At 42.5% G+C, this 18,867-nt stretch overlaps 1 protein-coding gene across 3 annotated transcripts in view; it reads right to left on the bottom strand.

Moving 5' to 3' along the window:
• The window catches only part of LOC121608331 (guanine nucleotide-binding protein G(o) subunit alpha), a 96,215-nt gene that overhangs the window by 66,889 nt on the left and 10,459 nt on the right, over positions 1-18,867 (bottom strand). For all 3 annotated transcript variants that reach the window (XM_041939581.1, XM_041939580.1, XM_041939579.1), the window contains exon 3: positions 9,717-9,858. In XM_041939581.1, the coding sequence (XP_041795515.1) occupies positions 9,717-9,858 (142 nt within the window). The remainder of the gene's footprint in view (positions 1-9,716; positions 9,859-18,867) is intronic.

Genomic DNA, 18,867 nt, shown 5'->3' with positions numbered 1-18,867 from the left:
TTGAAGTGATCCACAGGGACCCCTAACCTAACATTTTGGGGAAATGTAAAATGCTTGTTTTCTCCTCACTAAGACTGGCTGAGATGCTACTGAGTCAGGCATCCATCCATTTCTAAACCGCTTAGCCTGTTCAAGGTCGCACGACGCTGGAGCCCATCCCAGCATGCACTGGTTGCCAGTCTATCGCGCAAAGGCTGGCACACACAGACAGACATATTCATACTCACATTCACACCTACAGGCAATTTAGAGCGTCCACTTCACCAAACCTGCGTGTGTTTGGACTGAAGGAGAGCCGAGCATGCCAACTGTATGCAGGACGGTCCCAGCTGGTCCTCGGATTCAAACCACGGGGTGACAGAGGAACAAGCTACTGAAGCAAGCCACGGTGCTTCAGTGCAGCCAGCAGTGGAACACTGTCACTGCTCTGGACAGCGTCCAATATCCAAGTGAAACTGAGTATATTTGGATAAGAGATCTCTTCTGAAAAAATGTGTGTCAGCTGTGCATCCACAGTATAAATAACAGAGGATACACTGCAATATGTCAAAATTTTAACCTATAACACACATGGAAAAAAAAGACACACACAAAAAAAGCACACTCTCTGAATCTCAGGTACGGGATCGTGGTCCTTTCTGTTGCTAGGATACGGTTCATTTCTCTGCTGTGACAATCTCACTTTCATGAGGCAGACTCTCTCTGTTCTCTCTCTCTCTGGTTTACTATATTTATCTCTCTGTCTCTCTCTCTCTGCATGCACTCAAACACACATTACACACATCCACACACAGCTGGCCTGAAATCCTCACAGTGTGCTTGTGTGTGTGTGTGCATGCGTGTGTGTGTGTGTTAATTAGCCAGCTGCAGTTACCCACACACTAATGACCTCTCATCACTAGGGGGTGGGATTAAAGATCGAGTACCTGATGAAGTGGCTAAAATAGCCAATCAGGTGCCTTACACAGAGCTTATCTTATTGATCTATTGGATTTACCTGGAAGAGCGGAATGGATTGATGAGCAGTCATACAGGTAAACAAGAGAGAAAACTCCAGTGACAGGATTAAACAAGAGAGGGTGAAGAGAGGGAAGGAAAGATGAGGAGAGGAGATAAAGTAATAGGGAAAAGGAGGGAGGAGGGGGATCGAAAAGACGAGGCCAAGTGAGGGAAGAAAAAAGTGAAACGATGATGTGAGGACGGAAGTGATGAGGAGAGACAGGCAGGGAGGAAAGAAAATGAGAAAAGGAAAAGAGAAAAATAAAGGACAGAGGGCGCGAAAAGGGAGAGACAAAGTGAGGATGCTGAAAATAACAAAAGAGAATGAGGGGAGGGAGGAGAGAGGGAGGGAACAGAAATCAAAGGGAGCTCAGCACTGCAGGAAGGTGGCAGACTGACACACACTTCAAACAGGCACACTCTCTCGACGACACACAGGAACGCACGAAAACTTCAAACATCTGAATGTGAGTGTGTGAAGTGGAGGCTCTGTCCATACAATGACCTTCTTAACCTGGTTGGAAGGAATCTATAATTACACACACACACACGCCGATTCAAAGCATCATATCCTGATCAATAACCTCGTGTGTGTGTCACAGGTTTGGGCGTGCACACACTTGCACACTGGAACAGTGGACACACGTGAAGGCCTGATGTAGTGCAGAACAGTCCCGCTCTGTTGTGATTACAAGGCCGTGCTGAGACAAGAAGTCACATGCAGCAGCATCAGTGTTTTCATAAATAACTCATCCGTACACACAGCTGCTTAATCGAATCTAGTTTGCTAAAATCAGCTATTAAAAGCTGAAAATAGGTATTATTTTTTTCACTAATAAGCATTTCTCAAACTGGGTTTTAGTGTACACACAAATGGGTCAAACACCTGTTTTGGGTCAGTCCTGCAGTAAATTAGGAGGAGCGTTATTTATAGCACTGTGAAGTCGCATTTTAATTTTTAACTTTTGCTGGAACAACCTCACAAGCCACCGGCCTCCTGCATAATTTAACAAAAAATGATACAAGCTTGTTGCCGAGGAATAATCTTTTTCCTTCACTTTGGTATTTTAATGGCAAAACACAAGCCGGACATGTTCTGTGTTTTTTGGGATTTTTTTTGTCGACATTCGTGTGTGCACATGTGCAGGTTGCTTTATTCTTTAACGAGCAGAGGGATCATTATCATCAGAGGGGCGTTGTTCAGATGCACACACACACACAGACACACACACACACACACACAGAATAACCCATGAGGATAACTAGCTGGTTTCCACAACAACAGGCAGCAACCTATCTGCCAAGTCCCTGCTCTCTTCCACTCTCTCTCTCTCTGTCTCTGTCTCTCTGTCTATCCCTTCATCTCATCCCTCTATTCATTCCGTCTCCCTCTCTCTCCTTTCAAGAGTCCATCAAGACACAGTGTTTTTCTGCAGTCAGTTGTTGTGTATGTGCGTGCATGCGTGTGCTGCACTGGAACAGCAGCTGCAGCTTTCATTTCTTCCTCTTCATCAGTCCTTCTCTCTTAAAATTGTGTTTTAGGTTCCACAATAACTAACTGTAATAAATGTAAGTCCAACTATAATACTGTTGAATATTTAATGTAAAATATTTTTTTTGAAGCTACAAAAAGCTAGAGTTGATCTCCGTCTCCAGCTTCTGCCATACGCGCAGGATGTGTGCGTCTGTTTACGACTGGTGCCTTTCAGCCTCCCCCTTTATCTGTTTCTATAAGCAGGCCTAGCGACATTGAACAAATAAGATGGAGCATGCATGCACACACATAATGTAACGCTGGGGAATTTTCACCCGAAGAATTGTGTGAAAGCATTGAAGCCATTAGTGTATAGAAAATGGAGCCCAAGGCCAATGCATCAGTAACGTACACACAAGCATAAAAAGAAATCGCCGGCTATTGCTGCAGGCTCGATCTTAACATCCACCGACGCCATTCACAGGAGTCCGTGCTGAAGATGAAATTGCAGTTCTGTATAGGAGGTGAAGAGAGCTCAGCTGTGCCTTCACAAATCACTGGAGTGTAAAGCTGATGTTGTAAAGATGCATCGGCAGGCTGATTTAACTGCCAGTATTTGCTTGTCTAAAGCAGTATTAGGCTAATGTTCGCCTAAATGCTGATGCACTGTAGCATCCACGACTGGCACCCACACAGTAGAGCCATACTAAACAGTGGATGTGTTGAGAAAATGCAATCACACCAATTTTCTGATCATTATTAATTTTAATCATGATATATCACTTGATAATGATGCCAGTTTGAAGAGAACAGCTTCCTGATGATGATGGAAGCCTAGAGAACAAGGTAACATTTAACTTTGCTAACATGCATTATCTCCTCAATAAAAACAAGCTAGCTTGCCTTGCATCTTATCAAAATAAGGGTGTGGTTGAAGAGATGGTGCTTTTTCTACATGTCTTCAGGTATTGCAAGTTTGTGCTCTGCTTGTTCAACAGGTATTTGATAAACTTTTGTTGCACATGTTGATAATGAGCATTGTCCTCATTGACTCCAGTTAAATATATCCTAAAGTCTGTTTCATTTCCTCCACTGTTGGCTTTATAATCATGTAGCATGAAACGCCCCTGACCTTGTAAGCAACACTGGGATAGGCTACTCTGTAGGTTTTAAGCTTGTTAGCCAGGCATGCTAATGTTTGTAGCTTACTTTAGAGCACAACAGTTAAATCCATAGTGGAGTAACACTCTCACTACAGCCGCATGCACACGACATAAACATGCAGAGAAATCCACAACCCGACAGGCCTGCTGCAGCGCGTTATGGTTGCCTAGAAAATCACTGGTCAGTCACTCAGAATCTGACCAAACTTTAAAAACAAAAACTTTCTGAACTCTTAAATACATATTAAATATTAAAATTAGTTATTGTTTTCACAGCCAAATACCTGCAGAGGTTAGTCAAATTAATCAAAATCTCCATGGTAGCAGCTTCTTCTGTGAAATCTGAGTGAAAACTACTTGAAGATTACAGCAGTGACAACACTCAGTCTATTTCAAGCCTGCTATCAGTGTGTGAGTGTGTGAGTGTGTGTGTGTGTGTGTGTGTGTGTGTGTGTGTGTAGTGTATGTGTCATGCTGCCCTTGGACATGGGCTTGCGGAATGTGTTGAGAGCAAGGCAAAACACAGGGTTGCCACAGCAACTAGCCAGGGCCAGGGAAACAGATGGGGGTGTTATCACATGAGGTGAGAGCAAGCGAAGGGGAAAAAAAAACAGTCGGACAGGTGGAGTTGAATATTTGTGACGACGATATGATGAACTGTAAGAGAGGAAGACGGGGACACGGAGAGACATGAAGAGAGACGGCAGGTCAGAGCGGGAGGAAGATGTGTGAAAAAAAAAGAGTGGGAGACAACACACAGTTTACACTTCACACCAGCTTTATCAACAGTGGATTTAAATGTATGAAAAGGTGTCCAGTTTAGAGCCATACTCATCATCCTTTATGGATGTGAGTGGAACATCTCCGAGTCCTCTGGTTACTTTGAGGGGAAGTCAGATGTGCAGTGCAGTTTAAACACAGCTGAGTCTGGTCTCTCTCCCTCTGTCTCTTGTCTGCTGTCACATTCTCTCCATTTTCTCTTAAATAATCTCCTTTCCCTCCTCTTTCCCTTTCATGCTTTCTGGCTTCCATATCAACTGCAATATGTCTCTCTTCTTCAGTACTTTCTTTTATTTTCCTCTGACAGCTTTCTGTCATTCCTCAACCTTCTGCTCGGTCTAGAAACATATTTCAATTCAGTACCTGCCATTAACAGCCACCAATTATTACACTAAGCATGTCTTTTTTCCAGTTTATTAGAATGACTCATCAGGATGGAGTCAACCTTACGCACCAAACAAACTGCTGGCCCAAAAACAGTGTGAAATAGCAGAATAGAATATAAAAATATTGCCTCACGTGTTAAATTTGTTTGAGAAACGATTTGAGAAACTGATTAAAAATCTCCTCCTTTAACACAAAATGTTTGGAGGTGCACAGTACGTCTCTTCTGCATGCTTCATGGGACAGATGCTAGGCTTTCGTCTAGCTGGTGAGATTTGAAGGCTTTAACACATTAATGTTACTCAAAGAGAGCAGCCATGAGGCAGGAGCAGTCCCCCAGCATCAGTGTGTGTGTTCATACGTGAGTGGCTGTACATCTGTCTGTGGATCATTTTGAGCCAGGCAGGCAGTGTGCAACTTCACAACAACAAGCCTTTGTCAGCATGAACACCACACGGTTGTTCAGCTGCAATTTCACACAAGAAAACATTCGATTATTCTCTGTGAGGACAGCGAACAGTAGTAAGGAAAGTTTCAGAAAGCAGCCATGCTGATTGTATACGTTTGCTTCTGCTTTCCAGTTATCAGTCTGGCAGGAAATATCCCATATTATTTGGGATTGAATTATTCTGAGTTGTGATACTCTGTGAAAAACATTGTCTTCATCCATCCATCCATGTAAAAAAGCCAATATAAAACCAAATGTGAGAAAGAGGCAAATCCATTTTTTCTCACTTTACTTCCGTCCTGTTCTCATTCTGTCCATTCAACAGGGTTTCCTTTACATTCATTTATGTGTGGCGGTCGGCCACGTATTGATTTTCTATTTTAAGGAGGCGCGTGCTCTGCTCTCGCTCTCTCCGTCTCTCACAAAAACATGACAGTGTTTCCCACACATCGTATATTTGGCAAACGAGAGAACAACGCCATCCGCGTCAACAATTAACTCATGGACAGTCTCCCCTCGCTCTACCGCTCCTGTCTACTGACGATCGCTGATGCTGTGCAGAGAAGCACGCTCTGGCATTATGTCCCTCCCATTGTGGCGCAATCTTTCCCGTTTAATTCAGCTGTTTTGTAAAAGCTTGTAAATGCACCTGATTGTTGCTGATATTATTTAGTACCGTGTTGTTTTGATCATTTCGTCAGCCTCCTCCGCACGCGGCTGACTTGCTGTTGTGAAAACAGAACTGCGGGTGAAAAAATCCTAAAGGCTTCTTGTGTTTTTTTGGGCGGCTTTATAAAACACACTGATGAAGAAGAAACAGAGGTGTAGGTGTGTGTGTGTGTGTGTCAGGGGGGAAAGGCAACTGAAGGTAAAAACATGGCAGAGCTGATGACAGTGTCTGTCAACACTACAATCAGGAGGGGAATTAAGTAGAATTAAAATGTTGAAATAAGAACAACACACACACACACACACACACACACACACACACACACACACACACACACACACACACACAGTGCCTTTCATCCCAAATGACTGTATGGTGACAATAATCCATCATGCCTCAGGCCCTTCCCTTCACCTCTGGCTAGAAATGCAATACCAAGATATATTAAACACACAAACAAGCACAGACACACAGACACACACACGGGAAGCACACACATACAGATATCATATCCTAATCAATAGGTGTATTGTTATTTCAGCCCTCTACTCTGAGCATCAATAGCTTTCATTGTGATTAAAAATATATTGTGCCTTTGGCTAAGGTTAAGGCCAATGACACGTGTGTGTGTGTGTGTGTATGTGTGTGTGTGAGAGAGAGAGAGAGAGAGAGAGAAACCCAGAGTTTCTTTTACTGTGATATTCAAAAAAACTTCCAAAGACAAACCTGTGACCACTGGTGAGTTAGTAGGGTGAGTTAGAGGCCAGTTTGAACCACAGTCATCAACAGGCAGTGAAGTCAGTCATTGCTGTCATTATCTCCCCATTAATCGCCATCGGCATCAACAAAGACACATCGTTTCCAACATCACTGTAAAACTCTACGGATTACGTATTTAGGATATGGAACTTTCCACTGCACTGTTTCTTTGTATTTGACACCAACAACAACAGCACTACGTTTTTGCTGTCAAAATTTCTTAGCGTGGAAATCACATAACCCTCGTGAGGTTGCTTGATCTGTAGACATGGAGTAAAACAGTATATTGCTACAAATAAAATAAATAGGCATAAATATAAGATCAGTTGTGCCAATTCCTCACATGTGAGAAAAGCTCGGGCACCTACACGTTGGAGTTAAGGGCTGACATATGAGCTTCTATCAAATGCATTGCATACAGGGTTAAAATATGATTGCATTTGAATCTGATTGACTTCTCAGCCGATCTGAAGTCTTTGGTGAAGTCTACTCCAGACAGGAAACACTGTGATCCATTCGGAGCTTCCTCCATGCCCCACATTGACATCTGGACAATTCAATGGTCTGAATTATGAGAATTTTGGGACCTAAAACCGAAGCACAGGCCAGGCCGCGTTAGTCCTTACATCACTAATTAACCTCTTACCATTGCTCTGTATTGAGATAGGACTGATGCTCTTCTGTGGATTAGACTCATAATCCTCAATCAGTATATCATATACTGAACTGTTTGCTTTAGCATGAAGGAATTTTGGCACAAGCATGACGGAGGTAGTTGGCAGCTTTTCCCATTGACCCCAAACCAATGCAGTTGAATAAATACAAGACCCAGGATGTTGAAGAGCAGACATTCAATAACAAAGTCAAAGCTGGGCCTCATACCGAGGAACTTCAAAATTTGACTTAGTAAAAAATATTAATAAATGAGAAGTGGTGTTCTTCTGTTTCGCCCCTTGGAAAAACTAAAAAAAAAAAACACACTAGAAAGAAACTGTCGTCGTCACTACACTGCTACAAAATCTCTCCATCTCTCTGAAGCATCTGCTAACAATCAATATGTTGCTGGTACTGCTGTGGACTGTAGCCTCTGCCTGAAAAGGATGGTAAGCACTTGTTAAGGATGATACCCACACAAGGAAACACAGATGAGCTGAGATTTCACCTCTGCTCATCCACCTCCAGCTGACAGCATAATATGTGCTGTGCCGCTGAAACAAACACAGCCGAGCACTGCTGAATATACTTGTTGAACCACTCAAAACTGTATACACTGCAAACGCATGGGGAGGGTGAGCATTGGCCATTAAGTAGCAGTAGTGTTAGAGAGTGTTAAAGTCTTAGTCTTAGTCAAAGAAAACCGCTATTTTAATACAGTTTTAGTCCATAATAAAATAACAATAATAATGAAATGAAATGTCTTTTTTAGTCATCAGATTATACTGAGCATTTCAGTCAACCTAGTCTAGTGAAAACCAGTATATTTTTTGTCATTTTAGTCAAACTTACTTATGTGTGGTATTATACTCACAAGTTAAGTGCAGGGCTTTATGCAGGTTAATGCGGGCATATTACTTCAGACACTTTTCTGAGGTATGTTTTTGCAGGCGATTCGTTTTAAGAAGCTATTCAAATTCATTTTGACATCAAATTAAATTAAATTTATTTTCATTGTAAAGTGAAGGACAAATAAAGAGCATTTTTTTTCATCCCAAAATACATCAGTCAGTATGTTAGCTGCTGAGGAGTTTGGTGCAAACTAGACTGTGGTGGCATACAGCTTTTAGCTAGTTAGCTCGCTAGTTTTAGACTGAGGCTCCTGCTGCAATCTAGCTGAAACATCAGCGTTTCCCACACAGAACGTGCCCTGCTACAGTTTCACGTCAGCATTACTCTGCATTAAGCCCACACATGCCCATGCGCTCACTGACTCCCTCTCTCTCCTAAACATCTTACTAATTAATGCATTTTCTCAGAGAATGGATCTGCTGCAAGAAAAAAAAAGCATGATATTTAGTCTCCCCTTTTTTGTCAAAGAAAAAGAATAGATTTTGGCACTGTTTTCCTTTCTAAACTACATTTTTGTCTTCAACGATATTGCGTGTTGAGATGGTCACAGTCTTTAATGACACACGTCTGAGTCATGGGAAAAAAAAGGTCACTGACGAACATTACAACATGGTTTTCGTAAATGCAATTGAATCTCTTTGATAGATAATTAAATCCAATAGCAACTTACTGGAATCACTTAATGCTACTACATTTGTCTTACTTGTGGTAAGCAAGAATATTGCATTTGAGCCTTTGTACATTTGATATCAGTTCTGGTGGAAAATGGTAATGTTGTGACTGTGTGAACATCAGCTCTCCAAAAAAAAAAAAAGCACTGTAACAGCAGCTTTATGAGGCTGTGACATTAACAACACCTTCTACCTGCAGTACACTGCATGGTGAACGCACACATCAAGTATACACAAACTCAGTGCGCACAGGGTCAGGCTAACGTGCGTGGTAACTACAGCATCCTCCAGCATGGACCATGACACACTCCCTACAATTATAGTGACTCAGTCAACATAATGTAATGTTCTTTCAATCGCCATACAAAGATGTACTTTTTTTAAGAGGTCGGAGCAAGGACCTGAAGCCCGCACAGATCAGTGTCTTGCTCAGAGACACTTTATCAGGTCCGTTTCAAGAGCAGGTGCTTTGGTTGAAAGATAGTCACTCTGTGTAAGGCACACGGTGCCCTCTCCCTGAACTCCAGCACTTCTTATGGCATTCGTCCAGTGGCTACGTGCTGCGTTCACGACTGGGAGCACAGCATTTGGAGCATTAGCTCAGTGGTTCATGTTGACTGACATCTTCATTGAGCTCACAGTTTTGGACTTGAGAATATAAACAATCTTGAGAGATTTCCATCTGCGATGGTCTTGCGTCTGTGCTGTGTCTGTGCTACATTTCAGAGTGTCTGTATGTCGTCAAACACTATAAAATTAATGACAATATTTGAAAAATGAGGGATGGGGGCTGAGTGCTGACCTTCCGTTCTTTGTCTCCGTACTCCAGGCCCAGCGTGTCCATGGCACGCACGATGGCGGCCAGAGATTGGATGGTGTTGCTGTAAACGACAGGCTTGTACTGCTTTACGTCATCGCCGGAGAAACCGTCCTCGTGGATGATCCTAAACACACACAAACACATGCGCATTAGCCGATGGGCAAAGTAGGTTTGGCATTGCTGGCACATATTCCTTAAACAGACACACACATCAGTACAAGAAACACAGAAATACAGTCGGAAATAAGAAAAAAATCAATGTGTGGTCATTCGTAGCCAGAAGCACTGGTGTCCACATAAATCAACAGTTAGACTGATGGACAGAGTCTAGATATATACTGTCCAAGCATTACAAAAAGTTTAATCAAAGATACTAAAATAAGATCACGTGCCAAATACAGTGGATGTGCTCCTCAGATATTAGAAGGGTTGGACAAAGAAGGACGAAGGTTTTGGAAGAATGGAGGTGAGGGGTTTGAGAGAAACACAGGTGGCTGAAGGAGAGTTACAACAAAAACACAAGAGGAAGAGCGAGCGGCACTGGGCGGCAGGGAGGGGAGGGTCCATAACCAGTAGGCTAAGCTGACATTTAGGCACACGGTGCTAGCAGCAGCCCATCCCGCTGTTTTAAATGTCACGCTGTCTTTCACTGCAGCTACCACACGGACGCCCCGACAGACAGGCTCAAAGACGGTCAGACAGTTAGCCAGACAGACAGACTGACAGGGGGACAGACTGTACAGATGGACAAATCAGACAAAGTCAAACAGAGAGAGAGCGAGAGAGATGACAGAGAGATGGGCAGCCAAGAACAACAGACAGGACACCAGAAAACAACTGCCTGATACACACAGACAGATACAGGCTGGGGCAACGTCCACCATCCCAACACAGAGATGAGTCACAGCGAGCAAGGTCTCCTCGCAGGAAGGACTGAGGATCGAGCCCGGTCCGGTGTCTATCTCTATCCCCCATTATCAGAGCTCTGCCCTCCTGACAGATCCTGACCCACCATAAAGATTAGCTGACAACCATACCACCCACTAACTCTCCTGCTTTACCGCCTACCTTCACGTATGCTACATAGCACTAGTCTACATCTTGAAACAAGCTTTCTGTCGTGGTCAGTGTCAAAGCTCTTCAGTCTGTGCAATCGAAGTACCTCATTTTCACATCCAGTCTTACTTCTGAACAGAGGAATCCAAATCACAAACTGAAAATCCCTCAGAAAACAGAAGTTTGGTTTTTAATGAGAGTGAGTTTTTTTTGTTTCTGTCCAGTGAAGTGTGTGTGTGAAAGTGCGTTTTATAATAAGTTAACTTGGCAAGTAAGCTCGTCTTAGGTATTACAGCATGCTGCCTTCAGTTGATTAGATCAGTAGATGTCGCTGACATAGCATCAGAACTGTTACTTCTTCATGTCTTTTGATAATGTTAAACACATTAAACTAAAATTCTGTCCATATCTAACACATTGTACCTATGGGGGTATTATCACAATATTATTTGCAAATGTGTGTGGAGAGTTGTGAAACTGTATCTCATTCTGTATGTGCACTCTCACATTTCTGAATGCGTACAAGAACCTGCAAATGCAGACTCAGATTTGTTAATGTGTACACAAATCTCTGAATGTGCATAAGATTTGTACATGAGTAAAATAACCTTAAAATAAGTACTCAGGAAACTCAGTATAAATGCCCTTTTATCACGAAGCTTTGAGCCTCAAGAGCCGGAAAAACAGACGCTTCTTCAGTTCAACACTGTGTCATTAATCACTTTAATATGATATTTTGCAGAAGTAACTTATATTAGACAGCAACTTACATAACTGTAGTAAAATCCTCATGTCAGTCTCATGTTTAAAAAAACACTGATTTTTTCATTTGGTGTCAACATTTACAGATTTGTGTACACCCGTGTATCAATTAGAATCTGTATGAAATGACATTAACACAACTGAAAAGAACTGAAGAACAAAAGTAGCCCTTTTAGTGGGCTCATATGGGCAGTGTTGTGATTTGTTTTGAAAATCAAAATTTGTTTTCCCTTAAGAAGGTAAAAAGAACCATTTTTACAACTTGGAAGAAGCAAAGGGACTTCACGGGTTCTGCTGAATAACACTCAAGATAGAAACACTGCTGCTATGTTGATGCAGTGTGATGCAGGATAGCTGAATCAAAGGACTCACTCCACATTATAGATACAAGCTTATTTGCTTTCATGTCGAGTTAGATGACAACCTCAGTACCACTCTTATAAGCTTAAGCCAGCAGCCACTTAGCTTCATTTATCAGAAGGCCTAGAAACAACTGACGGTATCAAAGCCTGAGAGTTAAGTGCCATTTTGTCTGGAAGCAGTTGCCAGTCAACTCCAGGAAGTTACTGCTGCCATATGAGATACTATAAGATGCTAATTAGTGATCTTATGAGTATTTATGCTAACTTTACCAAACAAGTAACAGAGTGGCATCAGTCAAAAGTATTTCCCAAAATGTCAAACTATTCTTTTCAAAGAGCATTTCACTGATGTAGCACAAAACTGTCAGACTCACGGTGGATAACCGTCAAAAGCAATATCGAGCTGCTGCCTTTTTTATTACACGAAATCTTCTTGCATGTTAAAACCTGCCACCTGCATTCCCACAATGCAGTCTGTCCAATCAAAAACCGTGTGGATTTCCTTCTAGATGATGTCTTAAAGGCATTAATTAAAAAAAAAACAACTGGTTCTAACCCTAAGTCTTTAGAGAAACTTCACCATGTGACACACAAATGGTGACCAGAGGCAGCAAACTGTTAATGAATATCCTGCATCTGTATAATCTTCCACAGATTATTGTTGAGCCTGCAAAGCATTTGGCGTTTTCCAATAATTATGTGAGATTTCATTTATGATATTTTCAGCAGTTGTGTTTCCTATCGCACACGGACAGGCAAACAAACTTACTCGCACACACACACTGCTGTCTTCAAAACACCTCAGCAGTGTGTGTCCGGATATCTGACAAACATGTGCCACTATGCAACTGTATGCAAGATGAGGTGTGTGCGTGTGAGCATGTTTATGTTGTGTGAGTGTGTGTGTTTGTGGTCTGGAGGACAGCGCGGTCCAGGACAGTGTAATGTTTCAGATCAATCAGGCATCCTGCCAGTCCTATATAAATACACTAGGCTCCTGTTTACGTCGGTGACTTTCGCACAGAGGGCCAAGTACAGATCCATGCACTGGAACTAGGATGAATAAATGCTTTATTCTTATGTGTACGATGTGCACATCAGCTAACATGTCCAGCAGAATTACATCCAGTGCCACAGCACAGGCATGCATGAATATAAACTCATTCAAAGCAGTAAACACACACCTATATCTGTTCTTTTTGTAGCTCTCTGTGTGCTAGCGTGATTTTTAGCCTTCCTTCTCTGCTCTCTTCATAACTTGCTAACCAGACACTTTTTCTGAAATTCTTTCCTTCCCTCCATCTTTCAAAAAGGTGAAGCGAGGACAAACTATTAATTGGATGCTGCAGTCTCTGCAGTCTCTGTGTTGAGCTGAAAATGCCGAGAAAGAGGGTGATGTGTGTTTCACAGTGACACAGGACAATGAGATCCTAAAAAACACAATCAGGGACTCCTAGAACCTGAGATCCTGGTACATCAGGGGTTTAACACTGTACCACCATATACAAGACAAAAGATATACATCAGCCTGTTCTCTGGTGTCATGATAACACAGGGGCGTGGTGCTAAAAAGATAAACAATATGCATTTCTAGATGTTTTTCTAAACCTGCAGGTGAATTTAACTCTTCCATATGATCTTTGACCTATTCAAGCAGAAGTCAGTGTGGGAGGGCTGATGCAAGAACAGAGTGGAGTCATTACTGTCCTCCTAGAACGTTAATATTATTATCCTTAATAACCATGGACGACAGAAAGATAGTAAGAGCAAGAAAGAAAGGATAGTCACAAAAAAAGAGAGAACTCAGCTGAAAAAAGAAGAGAAATGAAGCAAATATTTAAGATTAGTGTTGCAGCAAGTGTTATTAGAGGTGTATCAAGGACTTACTCATGTGTGTTTCTATCTGTGCGTGTGTGCGTGCGTGTGTTGGGTTGGCTGGCCTGCTGACGTGAGCTTTCATGCATGAGGACCTTTTCTCATTACCCACTCTCTGAGCCCTTCTGTCAGCAAAGACAGAGCACCCTGTGTGTGTGTGTGTGTGCCTCTCGGTGTATATGTGTGCAGCTTCCTGTCGCTTTGGCACAATCTGCACGGTGACCTGAAACATAGTTTAGTTTCACACCGAGCCAGACAGATGGACACCGAGGCAGACATATGGGCAATTTAACCACGATATTATTCCATGGTATCATTATGTGGCTGCCGTTTTGCAAACCAAATAACAGGTGTTTAGTGTACTAACAGATAAAAGTGAGCAATCAATAACTCCATTAAATGATCAGTGTTTGTGGTTGTCAACCTAAATGCCTTTTGAAAATTGATAATCATCACGTTTCAAACAATAATGTAAATTACTTCAAGTTCTTTTCTGGAGTGAGTGTGTGTGAAACACCTGTGAGGCCAGGCATTGCCTGCTGACAGGAAGTGATGCAGTATGTGCGGAAGTCAGGCAAACTGCAGCTTGACTGTAAAGTCACATCCAACTCAACTTCTCAAACAGACAGCAAAATGTCTGGTTTTCCCAAGATCCCCCTGTAAGTGTCTCAGCACCATCTGCAATCTGCTCACATTTTTACAGCTGCGACGAGCTCCTCCATTACCCTTGTGCATTGCATTGTGGGAGAATAGTGTCCATCAACAGCACACTCAAATATTGTCTGCATTTAGTGTGCATGCTGTCTGGTTTGATTATACTTCATTTTGTCAGTTCCCTGGTGAAACCACTCAAAATAGTAACGTAGTGTGGTTTGGGACCCACTTATGCTTTGGATTAACTGGTTCCAGTAACTAACAAAGATGGTGAAGCACTAATCACACACAAGGATTTTTTTTTTTCCCCTTAGACTATGGGTGAGGAGGGCCACCCTTACGAGCAGCTGACTTCATTCAGTCACGCCCATGTGGCTCCACCAGCCGCTAGCGAACTAGCCACAACCACAGTGAATTACATCTTTATAATGTACTTCATTATATCCTTGTTTCTAAAATGAAAGTCAGGATTGTTCCTTCAGTAATGCAACTGCTTTTAAGGGTTGCGCTGTGTGCATCTCAGCAAATGCTAGCATCAGCCTATGAGCTAAACCAGCCATGCAGAATGGCCAGCTTAAAGTCAATTAAGTAAAACCACACCATCAGTGAGGAAAAAACAAACAGACCTTCAGACCCCTCAGGACGACGTTCTTCTATGGTTTATCACTGTCAGTGGAATTCACAATAAAGATGTTATTGTTAAAACATGTTAAAACAAAACAAAAAAGAAAGAAGTGGAGTGTTCTCAGTTCCTCTAAAATGTGGAAGTAGCGCCTTTCGTGTGACGGTGACTCTGTGGCTGCTGTCATCAGGCTGACGGACAGGCAGATGCTTGGGTCTGTGGCATTTGTATTTCGTCTAATCTAAAGTCAAACACTGCACATAACTGTACAAACTAATGGAAGTGAATGACAAGGCTAGACTACCATAAATAAAACTGATATAGATGAAAACAAGAGAAAGCAAAACTAAAAGAGAAGACCAAGTAAGACTTCTCTAATGTATGTGCTTTAAACACACACATACACACACACACTGTATCAAACACAAAATGCCTGCCTCTCTCCGTTCTGTCTCCCATTATCCCCCACACTCATATTTTTATCCTCACACCTACTCATGTGAACACACACAAACACAAAGACCACAAAACACACTGTGCTATTAGGTATTTATCTCTGTTGCGCATTGTTGCTACCACCGTTTGTCCTGACGCAACCACACACACACAGGCACATGCGCACACACACACACCAGATCCTGTGTGATTGGTTCTTTATCGCTATGCTATGCATCCATTCACTTTGTGGTCTTTGTCGACAGTGCTCTTAGTCGTGACAAAGTGCACGCTGACCAACTCCTGTCAACACCGCTGGATAGATTTACTAACACAATGTACTGTGTGTGTGTGTGTGTGTGTGTGTGTGTGTGTGTGTGTGTGTGTGTGTGTGTCAGTGAGTGTTTAGGGGAGCGTCAGAGCAAGTGCAAAGAGTGAAGGAGAAAGAGGGGATAAAAATGTGATGGCTGAGAATGGATATGAGAGACAGCATGAGAGAAGAGGGAGATAATCAGAAAAAAGAACCTATAAATAACCAGTGGTGTCAGTAATACAGCCCCCGCCCTGACTGACACACACGCACACACACGCACACACACACACACACACTGAAATGGAGGTTAGCTGCTCTGTCATTTGGCTCCACTAACTTGCACTCACACCTTGAGGTCAAGCAGCAACATCCTGGGCACACATACTCTCACACACACCTCCAAGCACTGGGATCTGTATCTGTCTTTTTTTTTTTTTCCTAACACACCCGTGTTTTAGCCTTGCTGGCGTCATTGCTCCAGGGATGATTGTGTTGGTTGGCTGGTCCACCACTTCGGTCCAGGCTAAAATATGTCAACTATTGGATGGATTGCCATGAGTTTTGGTACAAATATTGATGGTTTCCAGAAGATGACTCCTGATGACTTTGCTTTTCACTACCTCAGTGTTAACTGGATTTAATGGCACAACGCTTTGTGCATTCTTGGTTGTATCCCGCTGACTTTGGTGATTCTCTGAGCGGTAAGGGTGGTGGGACGGCCAGGAGCAGGGCACTGGAAAATTTCCCTTGTTTTCAGATCCCAATGTTGACAGGTATGAAAGAAGTCAAGTTGCATTTACATACACTTCTGTCCAGACTCATATAATATTTGTAGTGAAGACTCTGAAGGCATTTAATAAAAGAAAATATGTGCCTTTTCTGGTGAAATGGAAGTTTTCACCATACTGACATGATGATTCCAGTGAATCACTTCCAGGTAGAAACACGCTGTCTTCACTTAGAGACTATTTTTCCAGAGGAGCACTGTGGACTGATGGAGAGCTTTGTCACATGGTGCAACAACAATCACCTGAAGCTCAATATCAGCTTGTTGTGGACTAGAATGCTTCAAATATGGATGATGCTGCAAAGAAGCGACTAACTGAAAAAGTGGATGCTTCACACTCATCTTCAAGCTGGCCGATGTCACCAATTCAGTATCTGACCAAATGTGAAATATGGTCACAATCTCCCCTTCTGTTCCTGAGCTATGCTGTTCCTCAGATATCTCCTTCATGAGATTGGAATGGATGGAGGGACAGAAGGACAGAAGGACAACCAAAAAACATAATAATAAAAACATTCCTGCAGGAAGAAAAAGCTCATGTCTTCGTCCACTCTGTCCCTTCTCAAATGTCATTTACAGCACATGTTATCTACTGACGGGCAGTACAATGTGGAGAGCCACAACGTTTCCACTGCGACAGGAAGATTAGGAGTTTCCACCCTTGAGTTTATGAGTCGAAGAATGTATCCCCCGCTGGGGAGGAGTCCTGGCCCCTGGTTTGGTCATGTGCTAATGGAGAGTTCTTGTGCCAAGGGACACAGTCTGCTTCACAGTGGTTCAGCAGGGATGTTAGGAGCTGCACACACATGCGTGCCCAGGCAGACAGGAGAGCAGAATAATTACAGTTCAGTATTACATCTGGGAAGACCTCATTAAATCTGTCTGCCATTAGTTTCACTGTCACATGTTATCTCTATCTGCCTCTCTCTGCCAGGTCCTCTTTCATCCATTATTCCTGTGCCCCCCCCCCACCCCACCCCTTTATTTTCCACTTGCACATCACACTTGTTCCTTGTCAGACTCTCCCACTCACTGCCATCTTCTCTTCCTCCCCATCTCACTCCTCATTCCTAATTATTTTTTTTATTCCTTTCCTCCTGCTTCTGTTCCTTTTCCATTTGCAATTAAATATTAATTAAAGAACACAGCGCTGATGCACCCATTCTCCCTCCCCAGTGACTGATTTCTACAGGGAAACAGAAATGCACACACACACCACATGCACACAGGTGCTCACAGGGCAAAGCTTAGTGTGACAGTTGCAGAGAATGCTGTGCCATAACCGTTGCCTAATTAACGGTTAGGTAGCAACAGCTGCACCAAGAGTCACACCCAAAATCTTGCACTCAAGCCTTCTTATTTGTCTATTTTTCTGTGAAAATTTGTTGCCATATATAGTCAAAATCTCTCCTCGACTGGAAAAGCAGACAGTAGCATTAATCTCCAAGCTGTACTTTTTAAACCACGGGGCTAAGCTCCCCTTTGCAGATACTCCCATTAGATATTAGCATTTGGTAAACATGAGTGAATAAAATGTGAACTTGTGCTGGCAGGTGTAGGTGTGCTAGTGTTTTTGCTGGCTGGCCATGACGATGCAGCGGCTGAGATTTGAGGCCATGTGAGGTCAAGTTCTTGGAACCATTTTGTACCTGTAATATTAGCTCACTGGCTCATTCAGTCACACCGCCATGCTTCAGCAGTCAGGTGTGTATGTTTCAGGTTGGATCTTGGCATCTTTAACTGCTAATTTGTAAAAGATCCCAGTTAAATAGGACATAAAGGTTGAGGCAAAACACCTCAGAATCCAGCAATGTCAACACAATATGACTCTATCTTTAGATGAAATAAAGCCAACTACGAGTGTTTATTAACCTGCTGTACAGTGTAAACATTACATTTTCACTTGCTGTTTCTTTCAATCTTCCATTTAATTTAGGCAATTTGTTGAGCCAAAATCATTTGGTGTTTCATAATAGCCTGTAGTGACGCCGACTAAAATCTTGGCCATTCTTGTTTTTTGCAGTCTCTGTAGCCAGTAGATTTAAAAGGAAAGGAATAAACATGTCACTTATGAAACGCAAAAAACCCAGTAGCCATAAAAACAAGTGCAAACAATGTTGAGGAGATTTATTTTTAGCATTCCAGAAAAGTAGGCATGCATAAAGTCATGTAAAAACAATAGTGACTCTTGTGCAGCCCAGCTGTCAGCACCGTTATGGGAAGCGGCTGATCCGGGAGCAGTTGATAACATCAATATTACAGCCTGT

Source organism: Chelmon rostratus, chromosome 6 (genome assembly GCF_017976325.1).
Source record: "Chelmon rostratus isolate fCheRos1 chromosome 6, fCheRos1.pri, whole genome shotgun sequence".
Taxonomy (NCBI): domain Eukaryota; kingdom Metazoa; phylum Chordata; class Actinopteri; order Chaetodontiformes; family Chaetodontidae; genus Chelmon; species Chelmon rostratus.
The sequence above is the reverse complement of the archived record's forward strand: the minus strand, read 5'-3'. Positions and strand labels throughout refer to the sequence as shown.